This window comes from Strix uralensis, chromosome 3 (genome assembly GCF_047716275.1).
Source record: "Strix uralensis isolate ZFMK-TIS-50842 chromosome 3, bStrUra1, whole genome shotgun sequence".
Taxonomy (NCBI): domain Eukaryota; kingdom Metazoa; phylum Chordata; class Aves; order Strigiformes; family Strigidae; genus Strix; species Strix uralensis.
Window position 1 is genome coordinate 26376591 of NC_133974.1, and position 20726 is coordinate 26397316.

Below are 20726 nucleotides of genomic sequence, written 5' to 3' on the forward strand. Positions count from 1 at the left end.
CTTTTAATTTAATCTAACAAGCACAGCCAGTTAGTACAAAGTTTTAGTGCCATATAAATACATGGTTATATTACAGTTGCTTATTATGTTCTTTTTAGCTTGCTTATTCATTATTTACCTGTTTACATGTTTTGCCTTAAATATAAAAATAACACGTTCAGTTTTAATTGCTTTTCCACACTCTATTGTTTGTATACTGTCTTAGAAGCTTTCCCTGCTAATTTTGTCTTTTTGGCAAACTTTCATTATTTTTTCCACTCTGGGTTTAACAGTGTTGTAGCCAACATGACTTTGACTTGTTTACTTATTTGTGCACTAGCATAGCAGATAACATCAGCAGGAACATGTACAGCCTTGGTTATGGTATTTAAGGGGATAGTGTCAGTTATTAAGACAAAAAACTTAGGATTTACTTTGTTTAGAAAAACCTACATCATCATATTATTTAGGACACTACTGAAAGCAAGGATTTCCGAATACCATTTTACTTTTTTGTGATCCAACTTACAGGAATGTAGCATAGTTCCATCTAGACTGTCTTTTAAGTTGTAATGACAACTATTTTAAAATTTTCCTAGTACTTAAATCCTTTTTTTAGAGGTTCTATATGTGTATTTCCAGTCCTGAGAACGTCACACGCAAATATGCCAGATTCTTTACTCTTTTGTATCCTATACCTTCTTCATTTGTCAAAGTTCCATATCAGTCATGAAATTCAAGGTAAGGAATTTGTTCATTTGTTCAAATCCTGTTTAGTCATAACTTTCAGTTTATGGTGTGTGTGGATTTTTTATGGAGCATGTGAATCTGCATAAATTTGGAAGCTATGCTTGGTGGCTATGATTTGTTGCAGGGCTGACAGACATTTAGGGGTGAGATTATTGCCTATAAAATTTGCTAGGCTGAGGGATTTTTAGGATCAACAGGGAAGCTTCCGTGAAAGACTAGAGGACTTCTGGGAGTACCTGCTGCCCTGGGCTGGTGCTTTCTGTTGTTTGGGCATACATAGGTGCTAAAAACTGGGCCAGTGCCAATTCCTTTGCCTTTAATAGCCGCTATAATTTGTCCTGTCTTCGATCAACTCTAGGTGCATAGAGCAATGAGAGGTAGCAGAAGTAACCTTTGCGAGCCATAAAGAAAAGCTACAGGCCTCCATCATGCAGTCTAACCTAGATATATGGTCAAGGGAGGATATCTTGGCAGATGAATGAATGCCATGTGAGATTAATGATACTTGATATCTCTGTATTTTGTTGAACCGCTGGAGAAGTGGGAAGGCAAATAAACCACAGAAGATGAACAAAATCTTGACAAGAAACCACATAAATGTTGTGGTTGTTCCCCCCCCTAAAAAAATAGGTTAACTAACTCAGATGCAGAATTTAAGGCTAAAAAAATGCATACTTGTTGAGAAGCAGAAGTGTGGCGAAACTGGTTGTAAGACTTTATAGGTAATAAAGTACACAAACTAGGGAATGTCACTCAAATGATATAAGAATGTCTGCTTTTACTTACAGTTTGGTGTAGATATCATAGTAAGCAAGTTATGAACAGTCTCCATCAGATCATGTTGCTGTTTTTGCAGAACTGAGTTGTTTACTGTAGCTGTAACCAACTGTTTTTCTAGTTCTTCTATAATAGAATTCTGTCTGGCTACTAGGACTTGAAGCTGATCTTTTTCATCTTTTATTGACTTCAGCTGAAGTGTGTGCTTGTCTTCCATCTCAAGAACTCTTTTTTCTAGAAAGCTAAATAAAAGATTACTATCAGGCTCCTCAGAAAAAATTTTGAACTGATATAAAGAGAATCAAGCCTGTTGCAGAAGTTTCTTTCTTCATAAGTACGCAACTTCATTCTCTGATGCCATGCGTGCAGTAGAAAGCTAAATGAAAGTGGAGTTTGATACACGTGCTTTACTTCATTATATTAGTACATTAATAAACAGCATCTACTATAGCCTCTATTGCAGGCTTTTTAAGTATAACAATTGGGTGTTTGATAATTAAACATTATGAAAGGAAAGATATGGTGAAAGATTTCATGGTTTTCCCCTATTAAAAGATGAAACTTATTTAAAGATGAACCTATGAAATTTTCAAATCTCCTGTAATTATAATAAAATATATGCTTAAATAAATATTACAGCATTAAGACAGGGAAATGTGCAAATAATTACTTCAAGATGCGTTACTCATCTCCAGTTCTGGAGCTGGTATGAGTAGGTGACTGGCTGGAACATTATTTAATTGGTAATTGTTCCAATGCAGACTTTGAGACAGTTGGTGTTAAAAGATGCACAGCCAGAAGGGAGAAGTTCACCTAAAATCCATTGCTGTTATTGAAAAAAAAATCGTGAACCTTATGTTTCAAGCAGATTAGCTCAATGTCAGATTGTCTTTTGTTAGGTGAGAAACAATGCTTTTGTGTTTACATGGGTTTCACAAGGGTAGTCTAAAGTCTGCTGAGTTCGACACCAAAAAAAAGTGACATTTTAAAATTTAGTATTTACTTTCCTTTCCATTTGATAAGGATGCTTGTTTTTATTAAGTTGGTGGATAAAACCTTTAGGGAGCATATATAAATGTAGTAGAGTAGTGAACAAAAATGTCAAAACATGTCTCTTGGGTTTTTTAAGCTAATTCTTTCAAAATAAAAAGCACTTTGCACATATGGTTCTCATTGAAAAACATGGCTTTGAAGGAGAAAACTGAACGTTACTGCTGCTTTTATATTTCTCTGTAAACTATTTATTGCCAAAAGTAAAATAAGACCCTGGTGATATGAAAATGAAACTAGCTGACAAAAGGTATGAGCCTTTGGACAACAGCTGTTACAGAAACAGATAGGAGTCATAGTTGGATATTGGTCTGAATTTCAAAAGATTGACTAGTAAGGAACATTGAATATGAGGAGTATGTGACTTTTCTCACCGGGTTAGAAAAAAATTGTGGCAATGACCTGACTGTCACAGCATGGCTGTGTAGCACATGAAAATAAAACTTTTGAGAGGTGGTTGCACTGGAGTACTTTGAGTCAGGTTACATAATCCATAACTTCATCTGGATAAGTCTAAAGAATATAAATCAAATTATATATAAACAGAACACAAGAAGAATAAGCCTGCATGATTCTCTAGGCCTTAAATAATACATGACCTTTGTAATAAGCATAGCTGGGCGTGGGGAGCTTCTGTAGAAGGCCTTATTTTCTTACTTGAGTACATTTGTTTCTAAAACCTTTATACAGGCACTTCAGGGAATAGCATTTTATTGGGTTGATAGGAAAACTTACCTGTTTTTTTCTTGTAATTTAGTTATCTCGTTGGTCTGATCTGAAATCTGTCTTTCTAGTTTGTTTGTTGAAAGAGAGTGTTCCAAAAGCTGAAGTTCAAGTCTGGTTGTCTGGTTTAATACCTAAATAAAATTTATAAAAATATTTGAAAATCAAGATACTTTTTTTAAATTAATTGTAATTTCTTTATGTTGTGAAAACATGCAAATCTCTACTTAAGCCTATAATTAAAAATTATTTTTCAATACTTAATTTGGGCACAAATGCTCATAGAATTAGAATCAAGAAGAATACACAGAGTTGTACTAATTTTGTTGTTACACTACCATATATCATTGGGAATGTTTCAGTAGCATGCTACATTTCTGACCAATGGCTGAAAGTTACTGCATTCTTTAGTTTTGCTGTCATACCTTCCCCTCTGTTATGATATTCTTATTTCATTACTGGAATGATTATGGTTGTTGCTCAGAGAGTAATTTGTTTCTTAATCTGGTGTAGAAAGAAAGCACTTTGCGTATCTCTCACTGGTTGACATCTTGTCCCAGTCCTGAAATCACTAGATAGTTCTCTCTTAGCTATTTTCCTTAATCCCCAATTATATTTTAAAGTGTTTATCATGTGAACAACACTTTTGTAGGTTCATTCCTTGCATTTTACATTACCTTTTCTATATGTATTGTTTACTGTCTAAATTTATTTGCATCTCTAGATGAAGAAACATAGATATTGGGAAACACGGACGACACTTTTCGGTTTGTATCGGCTTTCATTACTTTGAGGCATGTTTTCTAGAAATATTTTCTCATTGTTTTAGAACAGCTTTTTTTAATTCAGAAGAATTTGGCTTTCCTTGGCAGGAAGAATTGATTACTCATGTCCTTCATGTTAAACACTCAGTCAGGACATGATTTCACACTTAAGTGTAATAGAAAACTATTGCCAAAAGTAAGTGTCCTTGAGAGAGCAATTGTTTGGTTAATTTCCTTATGTTGTTAATTAAGCCCTTAACCCAGTCACCAGTAATTTCAAGCAGAGAAGGAAAGTTGCAGTGATTATTTTCTTCCTCTAAGCAGAAAATAATTGAATAATTTCCATAAAGACATTACTGTGAATGAATAAATACATTAAACGTGCATAATACTGGGCTCCTGAATAATGCAATCAGAAAGTTGAATTCAGTACACCTGTGAGCTATGAACTATCAATTTATCAAAGAGTTCACAAAGGCTTGTTGTAGGTTAAAAAATGTAATTTAATTAATTGGATGAATTCTACAGATAATAAAATGTCTAACAAGTATTTTAGGTTTTGCACGCTATTTACATTATATAAAATGTTGTGTGCTGCATCCTATATTCATTATTTGTTTTGGCAATTATATATCTGAATTTTCCTACCATATTAGCAAAACTACAAATACATACCATTCTACATGGCTTGGACTTGTCCTTATAACGTATTGAAATCTGCATTCTATTTCACAGAATGTCTTATTGTAGTTAATGCTTTTCAATTAAAGCAATAATTAAAGATAAACCCATTAATTTTCTTTTTGTTTGAAATAATTTAGAGAATAATATGTACACTGGCAAGTTTACTTCTGTGTGAATATACTTTTCTAGTAGCCTCCTCCTAATTCCTTTAGTCTGGATTCATCTCCGATTCATTTATTTATCCCTCTGTTAAATAACAATAACACAGTGCATTGTGCTAGAAATGAACTGTTACCCCACTTACAGCATCTGTGAAAATATTCATTAAAAAGATGCATTTTTCTTGATAAGAAGTTTTAAAAAATAGAAAATAAAATTTAAATGTAAAAAAGCAATTAGCCTGGTAAATGGAACAAATGCAGTTTGAAGGAACTCTCTTTTAGCTAAGATCTAGTGGTGAGAGGTGAATAATCAACAGAGATATGCGAGGGTTGTATAAAAGCACACTAGTACCCAACTGATGCTTGGATATAGTATAGTAGTTTTAAGTATATTATCTTTAAAGATGAATGTAACAATTGTCTTGCTAGACATACTTCAAATCCTGGTGCAATGGAAGTCTTTCAGGTGACAACAGTGGGCTTGCATGGAACTATGTATTACCAGTTATTAATATTTCCTTAAACTGGTTAGAGCTGTTGATTATGATTGACTTCTAATTGCTGAACTGAATGGTGTAACACTAAACTGTTAAATGTATAGTTGTAGGTGTTTGGGAAGTAGAAGCATTTTTAGGTTGAAATTCATTACTTACTTGTGCTTCAACATCTGTTAATTTGCGGGTCTGTTCAGCTGTTTGATTTAGTAAGTTTGTGCCTATTTCAATCATTACTGCAGTCTGGTTCTGCACTGCAGTTTGCTGGATCTCTACCATTTCTTTCTTCATACTGTCTTGGATGTAATTCTCAAGCTACATGGGAAAGGAAAGAGAGAAGATAGTTGCATTCTTTAAATGGGGGGGGGGGGGGGGGGGGGTAGTACAGTAAGCCTGCTGGCTGCCTTGCTAAACAAATTTGTTCCTTGTCCGTTATGCATTTATGTGAAGTTTCCCAATGTTAAGCTCTGTGAAAGAAAGGGCAAATGTGACAAGGAATGTGTGGACACCCATTTTCTAAAGGCAGGAACAGAGATTTGTGGGAGGTAGGTAGAAGGTGCAGTGGTGAGAATGCTTGTGAGCACTTGGAAGCTTTTCTGTCTTAGTGCTCCCACCATTGTAACCATCAGAGAAGCTTCACCAGCTTTGGCAGCGATGGGAATTTTTTAGAAGACAAAAGCTTAGGAGTTTAGTCATCTTCCTGTATCTAGACTTAAATATTTTCAAAAGCATTTTTCATCACATGACTAGAAGTCAGAGAAGAGGTCAGATGTCATTTAACACTGTTATGTGCGCATTTTTATCAGAGGGAATTTCAAATACAGACATTAAACAGTAGGAAAACTTATAAATACTTTAAATGCTTAATATTTAGGAATGCAAAAACTGTTTTAAATACTTGATTCTGAAGTAATTTCTGTGTCTAAACTAATAAGGCTTTTTTGGTAGTCATTTTATAAGAGAATACACTGTTTTCAAGGAAAGCAAGGAGCAAATAAGTAGCAAGGAGAAAATTCAAGTAACATTTCATGAAGTCTTTCCTTCAATGTGTCTGGATTTTTCTCCATGGTTCTTTAATACAATTTTCTCAATGAATTTACAAATATTTCATATTTCTTTCATGTTGCTTATGCTTAACTCTTAAAAATCCAGGCCACATGATTTCTTTCTTTTTTGTTGACTGGGGAAATTTCTAGAATCAAACTCCTATGTCACTCCAACATTGTTCTAGCAAGAGAACCATAATCATTTTTGAGCTTCATGTTGTACCTACAAAGACGATACTAGCTAATAACAAAGAGCTAGTATCATTAAGTACAAATTATAAAACATCACCCAATCTAATCTAAGGAAAATGGTAAAACAGGTTGATATCTTGATTTTTTTAAATACTATTTTGATAATGCAATCTTGATATGAATAATGGCTTGTAGTAAGGAGGAGCTTTGAATATTATTGCATGGCTACTTCCCATATCAGTGAGGAAAAAGCCGCTTATGATTTAATAGTCTATCAAACCACTGTTCAGATATAGCCATTCCACTTCTGACCAGCTAAAGATCAATTGGCAGATCTGTCAGCTTGAAATGTTTCCCCCTTAAATGTTACTTGAGCAAGGACTAGATTTTTTTTTTCTGACTTCACAGGGTTTTTTTGAAAGTGGCAAATGAAGAAAACAGGGTGTATTAAGAAGTTAAAATCTCTAAAACTGGAAGTATATTCTTAGTTTGAAGTAAGCATTATTTCTTTTTGTGACTTTGAAAGCAGTATTTGTTTGTTCACTCCATTCTCCCCATCCAGATGGTGAACAGCAATTCACAACAGAGATTTCAGATCTGGCACAAGCTTTGACCCACATCAACTACACTGCTGAATAAATGTACTTACTTCTCAGGTGTACCGCAAGGATTTAAAACTAGCCTTTAGAGAGCCTTTAGATGCTCTTTGCGTAATAACCTTTGTGAATACTAGAAGTAAGCATACAATCAACTGGGTTTTGGCATGGTAATTTAACATGGGTATCTTCAGTCGGCATCACACTATGGCAGAGTTGTTCCCTATTCATAGGATCAGTTCTTAAGTGTTACCTTTTGCTCCTGGATATTCCTCATTTTCAAAAGCTTCCCCACCCAGAGACAAATCTAATTTGACCAAACATGTTGAAATTTTTTTAAAACTTTGGTGACATCTTTTAGGTCAGCTTCTTCTTTTCTGCTGATCAGTGGCTTTTAATTGTGTAGTATGGGTAAGACATCTTTGGTCCTTGATGATTAGGCTATGAGATGTTGAAGTATAGTGATAATTTAATTTAAAAAACAGTGCAAGATGGTATTTAGTGCACCATAGTCCAAGGAGATGTGCAAAATTCTGAAGGCTTTTAAATAGATAAAAATAAGAAATTATTCACTAAAGTTAGATACTGCTCCATGAAGACCAAGAACAGTAATTAATATGTGTCCCTCTGAAAAGACTAGGCATCTGGGGATTAAACAATTTATGAGTCCAAATTAATTTTAGCAACTGAAGCTGGAGAACTGGACATCATTATAGACAACTTGGAAAAGACCTTTGCTTAAATGCACCTCTGTTAAAAGAAAATTAAGGGAGATCTTCAGAATGCATTTTATTTGCCTCAGTACCACAGTTTAGTATTGTAATGCCTTTATAAAGATCAAGGATATCACCTTGCCTGGCAGACTCAATGTACATCTGCAGTTAGAAGGGACATTGGGGAAAAAAAAGGACATACAGATTAAAAAAAGGAGTGAGAAATCTCAGGTATCAGAGAGCTACTGTATGAGAAAGCACTGAAAATACTGCATCTTCTTTAATTTAGAAAAAAGGCCCACAGAAAAAAGAAAGAAGGCAATAAATAAATGAACAAAGAAAGACTGATCAAGAGCTTTGACTCTTTTATAAAATAATAGTGGATATTAAACCTCATTCTTCAAGGTTAGTTCCTTGTTGACTAGAGAGAGATCTGAATGAGAATCTGAGCAAAGTCATCTCTGCAAACAGGATTACAGAACTGCATGACTTCTTTGAAAATGTTATCACTGAGTTATTTCAAAACACACTACTAAAAAATGAGTTAATTCTGGGCTTAAAGGTAAGGTAAACATTTTACAGTAGGCTTAGGCAATTGCCCAGTTAAAGCACACAGCTGTAAGGTTGTTCTGATTACAGTTCGCAAAACCTGTGATTACAATTTAAGGCATCTGGTGGCTCTGGTTGCCAGATTTTTATACCCCTTGTCACTGTGCTTGCAACCTTAGAAAACGGTTTTGATTGGACACACAGGTCTGTATTTTCATAATTTATCTTATTTGAATATCTGTAACTATAAGCCTGTCTCCAAGTATCTAACCTCTTTCAAATAATATTCATGTGATGTATTCTAAATCATTGAAACATTCTTTTGACTCTAGTTTTAACAGTTTGTCTTCACATTCATGTTTCCACTTAAAAATATTAAATAGGTAACTTAGGGAATATGTTATTTGTGCTTACTTGGAATCATGAAATATGAACGCTTTTATTTTGAGATTTAAAGCCAGTTTCATGATCTGGCTCACTTATTCTAATTTAGAGCAACATGAAGCATCAAAATGGTATTTACCTATAAAGTGGCTTTGGAGCTTCATGTGGATTTTTTCCCCTAAAAATCCTACAAAGTATGATTACATAAACCCCTTCTTTCCTTCATGTTTACTATATCTCTTTCACTTTTGTGGATTCTCTCCATGTACACATCATAAAATCTCTTTTCCTGACCTGAACCAATATACACACTCATCCCTCTCTGCTTATATTCCCTTCTCTCTTCATCATACAATGCAAAACTGTAGAAAGTAGGTCTTTTTATAATTATATTTCATCTTTTTTTTTTTTAGTGTCAGGTGCTCACTTTCATCTTTCTTCAAAGATGAATAAAATAATTATTTTCAGCCAAAATGTCCATCATCTCCCACTGACCTTAGTGAGAGCAGAATATGTTCCCATTGCATACTCTCAGAAAGCGAGGCTCTTGGCTTTCCATGAGAGGGAGGTGGAAGAACTTTTTCAATGCGACTCCAGTTAAGGCAGCCAAGGCTGAGCTTCATCAACAACACTGAGGATTAGCAGCCGTTTTGCAAGACAGCAGTTCTTTGTGGCACATTTCTTTGTGGCACATTCATCAGGTCCTGCCAAGGAACCTCCTTCCTTTATAAGCACACTCAGAATTTCTGAAGAGGGGAGAATAGCTTGGGTCATTTACAAGAAGGAAGGGCACAGGAATGAAATGCTTCAGTCCCCATGCATGAGTTCGGAAGCTTGGCAGTTTGTTTCGAACAGCATGTCTGTCTTTTCCAATATTTTGCACAAATTTGGAAGGTGCAGCAGGGATTATTTGCTAGATTTCTCCTTTGCCGCATGACTAGTTATGGGAAGATAATTTTTAATCTCTTTTTAATTCAATTAATAGCTGGCATATAAGACTTGTGTTGATATATGTTAACCTTGATTATGTGATGGTTATTTTGGACAAAGTAATTGTCAAAACCTAAGAGCTGAAAAATAATGATGCATGTTCTTTCAGAAATTCTGCTTTAAGATTTAAATATTGCTTAAGATAGGATTCAATCAATGAATCCTATCTTAAGGAAATTGCAGGTGAGACGGAAAGAGGTATTAATACATTCATATTTGAAAGAAGGAATAGTTAGTTGATACCATTTCACTGATTCTTCATGGGATTTTTTTCATGAAACATTCTTTTTTTTGTGTAAGACTTTGGCTGACATATGTTCTTGAAGAAAGTAAATATAAAAATGAAAGCACAGATGGGAAAAAGCATGTCTCTTAAAGTATGCTTAAATTGCAAAAACAGCTGGGAAAATTGAAAAAAATAGTTTCACAATTAAGGTTTGTAATATAGTTATGGTGATGCATTTTTAGAGAGACAAAATTCTCTAAAGTCATCAATTTGGGACTGTCATGCTTTATTACTTCAAATCATATAAAATCATAAAATTTGATGAAAATACTTTATCTAAGTTGCCAAAAAAAATGAGGACAGCTCAATCATATTGGAGCACATTCCAAAACATTGCTTTTATAGCCAAGATTGTCTTTTTTTAAGCAAGTTTTAAATTGGCAAGAAAGAAAACACAACATGTAGAGTATGCATTAAAATAAATTTGGTTTCTAACCATTGGCATTAATCCTGTATGAAGGGTTGCCAATGCTTACTTAAATTAAGAGCCTTCCTGATTGCTATTGTATAATTTCTGTCCGTATTACAGAACAATTTTCCAAAGAATCAATAACTTATTTGTGTATTTTGTAGACACTTTAACTTACCATTTTTTCATTTAAAGTTATAAATGAGGTCTTGCTTTTGTTCTTTGCTGCCAAATGGTTAGTCTATACTAATTAAACGGTCATGTTCCTGGCAGCATTTATAGCTATATGAATTCATACATCCTTTCTTTGCCAAATGCTACCCCATATAAATGGTACAAATAGTACTGGCTGCTAGTTTAATTTTACAGAATTTGTCAGTTATTGGAGCAGTTGTTCTAAATAAAGTTTGGTGATTTTCCTAATGTTTATAATCTGATTCGGTCAACTGTAACATTTCTTTTCAGAGAGAGGTGATGTTAATCATGAGTTTCTACATAGGGCTGTGTCCCCTAGAAGAAGTAGGTAGATGGTTGGAGCTGCATGATCCTTTGTACCCACCCCTAAGATTATCAGAATCTATCAAGATCTTTTTTCCTTGAATCAAATATGGATTACTAGACTAAGCAATTTACCACTTTCAGGAAATTCATCTATAAATTTGATAAAATTCCAGAAGCACTGTTTTTAGGCTTTCTCACAACTTGTCTACTGAAACCTGAAGATAATCTTTATTCTTACAATAAAGCATCCATTCTAAAATTGTACCTGTTAGGAGAAATAACAAACAGGTCAAAGTTTATCTGCAGTCCTATCTCTATAGCCCTGTATCAGCAGGGCTATAGATCAGCAGATTCATTGCATGAAAAATGCCATTAGCCCCGTAAACTCTACGACTGCTATGTGTGATATACTGTATGAAGCTCAGCTGCATTTGTGTTCTTCATCCTGTCTAACAGCTGATTGCTGGCCAAATGGAGAGGTCATATGCCTCCATGCCCCAGCCACGTTTCTGCTCCTTTCCTTGCACCAGCTCTCACATTTGTTGCACTTCTGACAAAGCCTGGAGGCACTAGCCTAAAAGAAAGACAAGGGACAATTTCCTGTCAAGTTTGTGGATTGTGGATCTCTTCTAGATGTCAAAACTGTTACTAAGAAAACTGTGGCTGTTGATAGTGTAGCAAAGGTATTTTAAGAATTAACATGATTTAAAATTATATGCTGGAGTTTTAAATACAGACCTTGACTAATATTCTCCTAAGAGTATCAGTGCATATGAGGGTCTTCCTTTGATTGCAGTGACAACTGATTGTTCTGCCACTAATTTGAAGTTTTAGATCTTTCATATTCTTGTCAGTGGTGGTCTGATAAATACAGAATAATTTAACTAAAACTAGCTTTCTTCATATTTTCAAGAGGGAAAACCAAAGAATATGCATAAGGTTTCCATGAGAAACAGCTATTTCTGTTCAGACCTTGACTGTGCTTAGTAATTAATTTACAAAAGAGTTCAAAAGAACTTTCATGAGTATTGAACAGGTTGTATTACAACACATATTGCATGTTTAGTCATCTAATGTAGATACAGAGAAAATTGCAGGGGTAATGACAGTCTGTAGTGTTTTTCCTCTAATTTTTGTTTTGAATTTCCAGAAGTGGAGTAGATCCAGTAGAAAACCTAGCAACAGAAAATACAATATTTACAGCTAGCCATTTGCTAAATATGCATTCACGCTACAGTGTTTGACATATATTAAGCTGTCAAAAGCTTTTCAAGTTATTTTTCTTGCATCCCTACTAAAAATGTCCTGCGCTTTATTCAAAACTTATCTTTGTGAATTTAAACCAAAGGAACTTAATCAGCCCTTCCCATACCTGTGGTCATCATCCTGACATTTTGTTCCCTAAAATGTTTAGTTTATACACAAAAGTGAGCAAGATGGAAAATTAATTTAAGCATCCATACTCAATTTTGCCTAGTTCTAGTGACAAGGCAAAATAAGAAAACCACTGATGAGTCTCATCAGTTCTTTTTCCAAATACTTTTTCAGAGTACAGACAAGACCTCCCTACTTCTCATACTCCAGATGTCTCAAGTTATCTTTAACCCAGTAATGCTTGGTCTTACTTGCCTTGCCCTTGTTTCAGAGTGGCAGTGTTCTTTGGATTGTGGCCATGTCTGGTTTCTTCATGACTCATCTGAAGTAGAATTTAGCCCATAATTTGAAACATTTTTTTCAAACTCTGTGCCAGTGTGCAACTGTCTCATTGTAGAAGGTCATCCATAAATGCCACAAAATCCTTAAATTTTTGATTCACAATACATCTTTTTATATAAAGACAGAAAATACAGTTTTGTCAAAGTATTTCAACACACTTCACTTTTAATTAAAATACTAAAGATGTAAATTGTTTATTTGTAGTATAATTGAAGTCTGCACACTAGGAAGGGTTTCTTGGGATGAGACTATCTTTTTGCATCCTACTGAACATAGATAACAGTGAAATGTAATATAGTCTTTATAAAAAGAAGAAAACACTCTCACAGCAGTTCATATAGCCAGTATGAAGTATTTAACCTACATATATATGCCGCACATGCTGCTTAATGTGCATTTATGTAATGAATGGAGCACCATATTGCCAGGCTCTCCATGTGTGCTTATATTTGTATTTCCACATCACTGCAATGTACTGGTGTTATGAAGACAAAATACTATAAAAATTTTAATTTTGAAAGCAGTTTTGTTCTCTTTAAAATAGCTTTTCATACTTGTTTTCACAGTCAATCTATGTTCCTACTGCTTATAGGTTATAATAAAAATGGAAGAATCACTATCCCTTCCAAGATCCATTTATCTTGAAAGACCTAAGGGAACACATTTTTTAGGACATTGCATCAATCCCCATCAGTCAGACCTTAAGCTATTTTAAATCAGATTTTAATAAAATAATATATTTCTCTCTCTTTTCTGAAAGTTAGTTAACAATTTTAGTAGCTTGTAACTTTTGGAATAAATTAGTACACTGCAGAAGAAAAAAGCGATCATGTCTGGAAAAGAGACATTTTAAATTGCCTTTTTTCCTTTTTTTTCTTTTTTCTTTTTTTCTGTTTTCCTGGGGCAGGAAGTCCCAATGGACTATGTGTTGTTTCTCAAGAGAGGGGAAAAAATCTTTTGGGAATGTATATGGGAATGCTTGAGATGTCTCTATGCTATTAGATTCTTACATGCCCCACTGAGCATGTCTGCATGTCCAGACCTCCAGCTAAGATTTTTCTCTTATCTCATTTTCCTGTCAGCAAACAAAAGGTGAAAGTAACATCATAAATGAATACGAGCTGAAAGTGAGCTGTGATTTATTGGAAAATACTCAAGCTAAAAGGTTTAAATGCTAACTCTTAAAATAGTGAATACAGACTTTAAAATAAGTTATACACAGGAGATGGTTCAGTTAATGCCACTTCTGCACTAAATTAAAGCTACCAACTTATTCTCATATCTGGTTACATCTCATTTAGAGGAAGATGTTATGCTTTTATAATTTACACTTACTAGCAGAATGAAAAAAATTCCCTCCTTCATTGGCAATAATCAAATAAAAACCAATTATTTCATTAATATAACATGAAATAAAGGCATTAAATGCCTTCATTGTCTGCGCAAATGTTTATGAATAATGGCTTTCACTCTGTGTTCTTGACTGGAAGTATTTTGTACCTAATACTGAAAGGTATTACAGCATGATCATTTCTACTGTATGTTTTGAACTAACTACAAAAGTTGCAATCAAAATGATGACCTAGAAAAAGCAAAAGAATGCATAGGAAAAGGGAAGAGACTTTGAGAGCTGAAAGTATTCCAAAGGCTATCTTAGAGTCGAGCTCCCACCATTCCAGACACTGAGCTTATTTTGTACATGTGATATCACACTACTGCTTTCCTAAATGCACATGTGTTTTCATATGGTTTGTCACTTGGAGAATGACATAGTTTCTTTACACTATATGTGTTGCATATACTTTTTACGATGCATTTTTTTAGGAGATGTAAATAAAATTGCAAATGAAAAATATTCTTGAGATTTCAAAAAATGTTGTTAATAGAAACTAAATAGTCAACTTGAAAAACCTTTTAATAGTGTGAATTTCTATATAGGTAAGGAATTAATTTAAAATCAAAATTTAACAATACCTTCAGAACCAAAATCAATTATTTGGTGATTAGCCGTTCTCATTAAGGATATTCATTAAGGCAGTAATCTAAGATTCTGAATCACCATTTTTCAGGATCACAGCTAAGTGGTATTTCTCTTAGAAATCAGGGAAGGAATTCATAAAGTTCCCATTAGTCTAAAAATAAAGAATAAATAAATAGTGTGAGTCATGAATGGCATTTTGCCGAAGTTCAGTAGCACTGAAGCCAGGAAGACAAGAAGCCAATGATGCTTCTGCCATTCACTGAAATGAATATAAATTTTCCTCGTAATGTGCAACAAGCCACCAACATTCAAAATTAGAATTCCTTATTTATGAACAGTATAAGAAATACTGCCAATCGATATTTAATTTTTAAATACTAGGTTATAGCATTGGGCTATAATTTCACAAACTGAATATTCAGACTTTTTGGAGACAAGCCCACATGTTTTCTGTCATATTTTGTACTTGCATGCTACCATCAGGGAATCAGGACTTTACCAGACTGGAATAAAGATGAGACTCTGCCCTAAAAAAGCCCACATTTCAATAAACGCTTGCTATGCCAGATCTAAGGTAATCCTTTCCCATTTGTGTATTTTTTCTATTCCACTAAGCAATAGGCTGCTGAAATAAACTTACTATCAGGTATGCTGATGGAGGAACTTACATTTTTCATGAAAGACATGGCTATATAGCCTTATAAACTTTGCAAAATTTTTAGATACAAATTTGTATCTATCACAGATTTTTCATAATATAAAACTATTTATCTTTTTTTATCTCAACTTACAATATCAAATGAATTTTTTTATTAATTCCTCTTTAAACAGGACAGCCTATTTTAGAGAATAGCTCATGATGTGGTGGAGCAAATCATAGTACAATTTTTTTAGGAAATGTGCAGCAAATTCCTCTTTTCAAAATATGTTTTTGGGCAAGTGAAAAAGAGCTAGGCATTCACAATTCATTCTCAGCATTGCTTTCTAGGGAAGTAGTCATCTTGCGTTCCACTTCCAACCAGAAGGAAGAATGATTCGGAGTTCAAGGATCAAACTAGTTAGGAAGCTGTGGAACACAATTAGTCCCTTTTGTAAGCTATAAAACTGGGTGTCTCATGTTTCAAAGCTGTGTTCACAGAGCATCTTTCAGCATGAAAAATCATTAGATTTTTTTTAAAACTTCACAGATAAAGGAAACTGAAAGCATTTTGAGTAGTTCTTACACTTTGCAACATACTGGCTTCTAAATATAGTTTATGGAGCTTTTATAAGATTTTTTTTCTTGAAGAAGAAGAAGAAGCCTCAATGATGATGCTACCAAGAGAGAACCAGTCATTTGAGCTGAAGGCCTGCCAATTTCTGAATGCTCAGGACTTTGAGACAGTACGCACAGCAGCTGATTTCAGTTTTGAAGGATGGAATTTCCCTACTAAGAACTCACATGCTGATTTTCCTGTATGTTTGCAAAAAAACCCCAAGGTAATAATTTCCTCTCTTAAGTGCTGTAGTTCTTTAAGACATGCCGCCATCTTTCCACTTTTTTCATTGCTAATATGCTATGGACAGGAGAGGTGGTGTGTCTGAAAAGCTGCTACGTTTTCATCACCAGTCTGAAAATTCCTCACTTGCCAGACTAGACTTGTCAGAGAACTTTCCTGTGGTTTCCGAAACACTGGTTAGGGGAAGCAGGACCCCAAAACCACAATGGACTGACTGTGACTACAGAAAGCATTAAGGGCTGCCTTAAGTAGGAGAAACTCAGTTGGTCACCTCTGCTTAGTTAAAAAACTGAACATCTTGATATGTTCTTGTCAAATGCCACTTATTTCTTTCCTTTGCTGTTTCATTAGCACAGCTAAGAGTCTTTGAAGGAAAAGCTTCTGAGGAATTCCATGCTTGAAAGATAAAACAGGACACTACTATGTTAAGATTGGACAAACACAAATATTTGGAAATAAGATCAGTATGTATAGGCAGAAACAAAATGTAGTGTGTGATGCAGAAAAAAAAATATTTTAAATTATGTAATCCTGATAAAAAATACATTTTTGCCTCAATAGCTAGGATTATCCATCTAAAAGCAGGCAGTTTAGTTTGTTGGAACAGAACCAAGATGAAAGTCTTTCCATCCATTGCTTCCAAAAGTTCCTCTTTGTCTCTGGTGCCCCACTGAGCCCTCAGGCGGTGATGGAAAATCACCCTCTCAAGCTGGGTTCCAGTCAGTGCTTCTGAAAGCCTGAAGCCAGGCAGCTGCCAGATGGTGCCCTTCTATGAAGACCAGAAACTGGAGCCAGATCTTCTCAAAACAAACGATGCTATTGACATTGATTATAACAGAAGACGAGGAACTCTCAGCAAAAATGGCTGACAACCAAAGCTATGCACTATAGGATGGGTATATGGGAGGAAACTGTCTCTGTCTGTCAAGATCTGATGAGATGAGCCACTGAAGAGGGATACTTTTAAATGCACTTTCCAGAGACTCTGTTCTCAAGATGAGTAACCACATCTAGCAACAGAGTGCAATGTCACTGTACATCAAAGTACAATGTCATTGATGCAGCTAGCCAGAAAAAGAAGCTATCTGTCTTAATACCCAGGAGAGTGTGCATGTAGGTGAGGATTAAAAAGAAACTTAACGAGGACAAAAGAGTCCAGAATTGAGAATCCTGAATGGCAAGGGACATAGAGAAAAGGGAGTTTGTACTGGACAGCCAGGAAGCTGAATGGTCTTAATGAAGGGAAAGAGAAGGCAGGGGGGGGGGGAAAAAAAAAAAAAAAAAAAAAAAAAAAACAAAAACCTGAATATGTGTGAGCAGAATTTTTAAAATGGATGTGTCAAGGATAGGAATTCATAAAGGCAGTGACCCGCAAAAGGAGGCTGGAAGACTGATCTTAAAGCCAGCTGAGGGAAGGAATTGTCTGGTTGGCCTGAAGGTTAAAAAACATTGTGAAGTTGGAAGGAAATTCACTGAAGAAAACGGTGAGTGCAAAGGACTTGACTGGATGAGACTCTTGGAAAATGTTACTTCCACATGGACTTCAGAGGGACAAGAAAAGGAAAACGTGTATTTCCTTGTGATTAAAATTATCACTCTTTTTTCTATTCCAATGGCATCCTTACTAGTTAGAGGTAGTCCACGTGAAGTAAGCTTCAAAGCACATGTCTGATTTACTGGTTTACTGCATTATCAACTTCAAATAGTTTAAAAAAAAAAAAGGATTCACCTTTTGAGTCAATTTTTAGCTACATCAAGTGAAATCTGTTTCACTAAGAAGTCAGTGGAAATTTTTCTACTTGCTTCGAGCAGAGCTAGGTTTTTGTATGCTATCCTCAGAGCCTTTTTAAAATAATAAAGTTTACCATAACAAAGCAGCTGAACTCAAGACATGGATAAGTTTTCTTTAGATCCAAGTCAAATAAACTTATGCGTCAGGGGAAAAAATTTGGGTATTATTAACTATATTTAAACTTTCTTCTGTAGCTGATGAACTGTAGTTGTCAGAATCCTTGCTTGTACATGGTAAGATTTCAACAGGGTCAGATTGTTTATATTTGTTGCAGTTTATACTCTTTCTAATGGTTAGGTTATTAGTCTTGGGTTTACCTTCTAGTTATTTGGACTTTATTTCATCATGTCAGAGTGGTTTTCAGAAAACATTCCAGTAAGGCTCCAGTAGCAGTTACAACAAGGTTTTTTGATTTACTATTACTTTATAGGCAATCATTATATCTGACAGAAAATCTGGCATCAGTATCGAAGTTTAATATAAGTGAAAACACAGCGATAGTTAATATGGTCAAAGTTCAGACCTCACGCAAGGAAGCTTAGTTTTATTTAAGTCAGTTCTTTAGCAGCAGAAAAATACAAGCATTTGTGTGGTTTTATTCATTCACTTAAGCTGTCTTTTGCCTACTTTATCCATTTTTTAAAGTTGTATTAAGAAACCGGGAGTTGGTGTTCCCTTTAAATAGTTAAATTACCGTTTATAGAAAAGCTTTCTGAAAAGAAAAGCAAAAACATGGAAATTGTTTCATTAAGTCTTCACCAGGGAATTTTCTAGAATATTGGACTGTTTGAATGGACAGGATAATTGTGAGTGCAATAGGGAAGTATTGCAAGCGTGTTTTGCATTGCTACATATATTTCAGTCTTGATCTTTTTGATGTTTGAATGTTGACTTTTTGAACGTCTGAGATTGTCAGTTGACAGCTGATACTATGGAAAAATGAGGCTACTGCTTCTTGACCGATTGGCACATTCTCCTTAAGGGACTGGTTTATATTTCACTTTAAAACTATGGGTTTGATCTAGTATCTTCCAGATGGTTACACCTTGCAAATGGAAAACGGGGAGTAAAATTGTTACACAGGACATAATGTTCAAAGGAAAGGACCTATAGGAAGTATATGAAGTGTCTTAGTATGATGTCTACAAGTTCTGTGGAGAAAGACAAAACTGAAATGATTTTTAGATGCCAGCTATCAAAATTAAACCTCTCAGCCTACTCAAATACCTCAGTGTTAAGACTATACATCAGGTCATACGATGAACAGCAGGCCTCTGGTACACTGACATCGTATCTTATGTAGGGGAGCTGTTGGTGCTATGGCTATTGCCCAGGAAATGTCCTTTCCACTGAGCTGGGTGTCTCCCCATTCCCACACCCTGACAGAATGGAACAAAAGAGGCTTTTTCCTTCCAGGATCATGCACGTCAGGTGCAGGCCTGAATCAAAAAGCAAGCATAGTGATGAAGCTGATATTGTGAGTACACAAGGTGAATGACTCTTAATGCTTGCAGTGGGAGAGTGAACAGGTCTGCAGAGCTGTTGTTTGGATGTGGCTTAATACACTGCTCAGTCATTTTTATACTACATATTTGAAGAAGATCCTACCATTTTAAATGGATACAATTTTTCTTTCTCCAAAGATGAGAACTTCTAGCTTTTCTCCCTGTCAAAAAGTTCTATTAAGTGATAATTAAAGATGAAACGTTTGCCTAGTGTGTTTTCATGTGGTTTTGACAACCACTTTACTCAAAAAGCATACTAAAACATAGCTTCTGAAGTAGCTCAAATGATGACAGTTGTGTGATTGATTATGCTGTATGAATGCTCTTATGCTAGTTTTGACTTTATACTGGTTTACTCTGGTCCTCATGTATGCTTTAGCACAGCTTTTGAAATGCACAGAGCTATTTTCAATTTCTTGATAATTACATTATTAAAAGGTACTACAGAGCAGTAAGCTGTGAAATTTCTGTGAAAATTTCTGTGAAATTCTGTGGTTTACTCTGGTCCTCATGTATGCTTTAGCACAGCTTTTGAAATGCACACAGCTATTTTCAATTTCTTGATAATTACATTATTAAAAGGTACTACAGAGTCTAAACATTGAATGCCTCTTAAAGAATTTCAGTTGCTAACATTGAGAGAGCTGTAATGTATCAAGCAAGGCTTTTTTTTTCCCCTTCTGGAAACTTAAATAATAAGATGTAGCTAGCTATTCAATAAAATAGTCTGTTACTTAAAAAGAGTCTTTGTTATCACAACACACTGATTTTAATCCTTGACCAAAATCAATGATAGAAAGTTGATATTTTGTTCCCCAGAGGGTAAAGGAACCCTATATATAGTTTCCTTTTTTAAGCACTATCATGATGCATGAGACCTGACTATAAATTCAACACTGAAAAGATAATTGTTTCCCTACAGTGTTAAAGGGAGTTTGAGCAAAGTTAGGACACTATATGCTGCTTGGGTTTAACAGCAATCTCTAGGGACAGCTGAATTGGAAAGAAAGTTGCTGCCATCTAATAATTCTGAAGTATTTGCTCATCTAGAGAGGGAAATGTTTCACTCCTTGCTGCTTCTGTGAATAATGTAACTCTGTGAAGAATACCAGATTTCCATCCATACTTTTACTAACAGAGAGAGAAGTTAATGGAGAAAAGGTTGCATATTCTAGCAGCCTTTTC

At 34.8% G+C, this 20726-nt stretch overlaps 2 protein-coding genes across 3 annotated transcripts in view; one reads left to right on the forward strand and one right to left on the reverse strand.

Moving 5' to 3' along the window:
- MCPH1 (microcephalin 1) overlaps window positions 1-20726 on the forward strand; it is a 134498-nt gene that overhangs the window by 71752 nt on the left and 42020 nt on the right. The gene's annotated exons all lie outside the window — the stretch shown is intronic.
- Window positions 1-20726, reverse strand: part of ANGPT2 (angiopoietin 2) — a 44923-nt gene that overhangs the window by 16183 nt on the left and 8014 nt on the right. The window contains exons 2-4 of one of the 2 annotated variants that reach the window (XM_074861697.1): window positions 5542-5697; window positions 3292-3413; window positions 1516-1748 (exon numbers count right to left, since the gene is read on the reverse strand). In XM_074861697.1, the coding sequence (XP_074717798.1) occupies window positions 1516-1748; window positions 3292-3413; window positions 5542-5697 (511 nt within the window). The remainder of the gene's footprint in view (window positions 1-1515; window positions 1749-3291; window positions 3414-5541; window positions 5698-20726) is intronic. The other variant, XM_074861698.1, reaches the window with a different exon arrangement.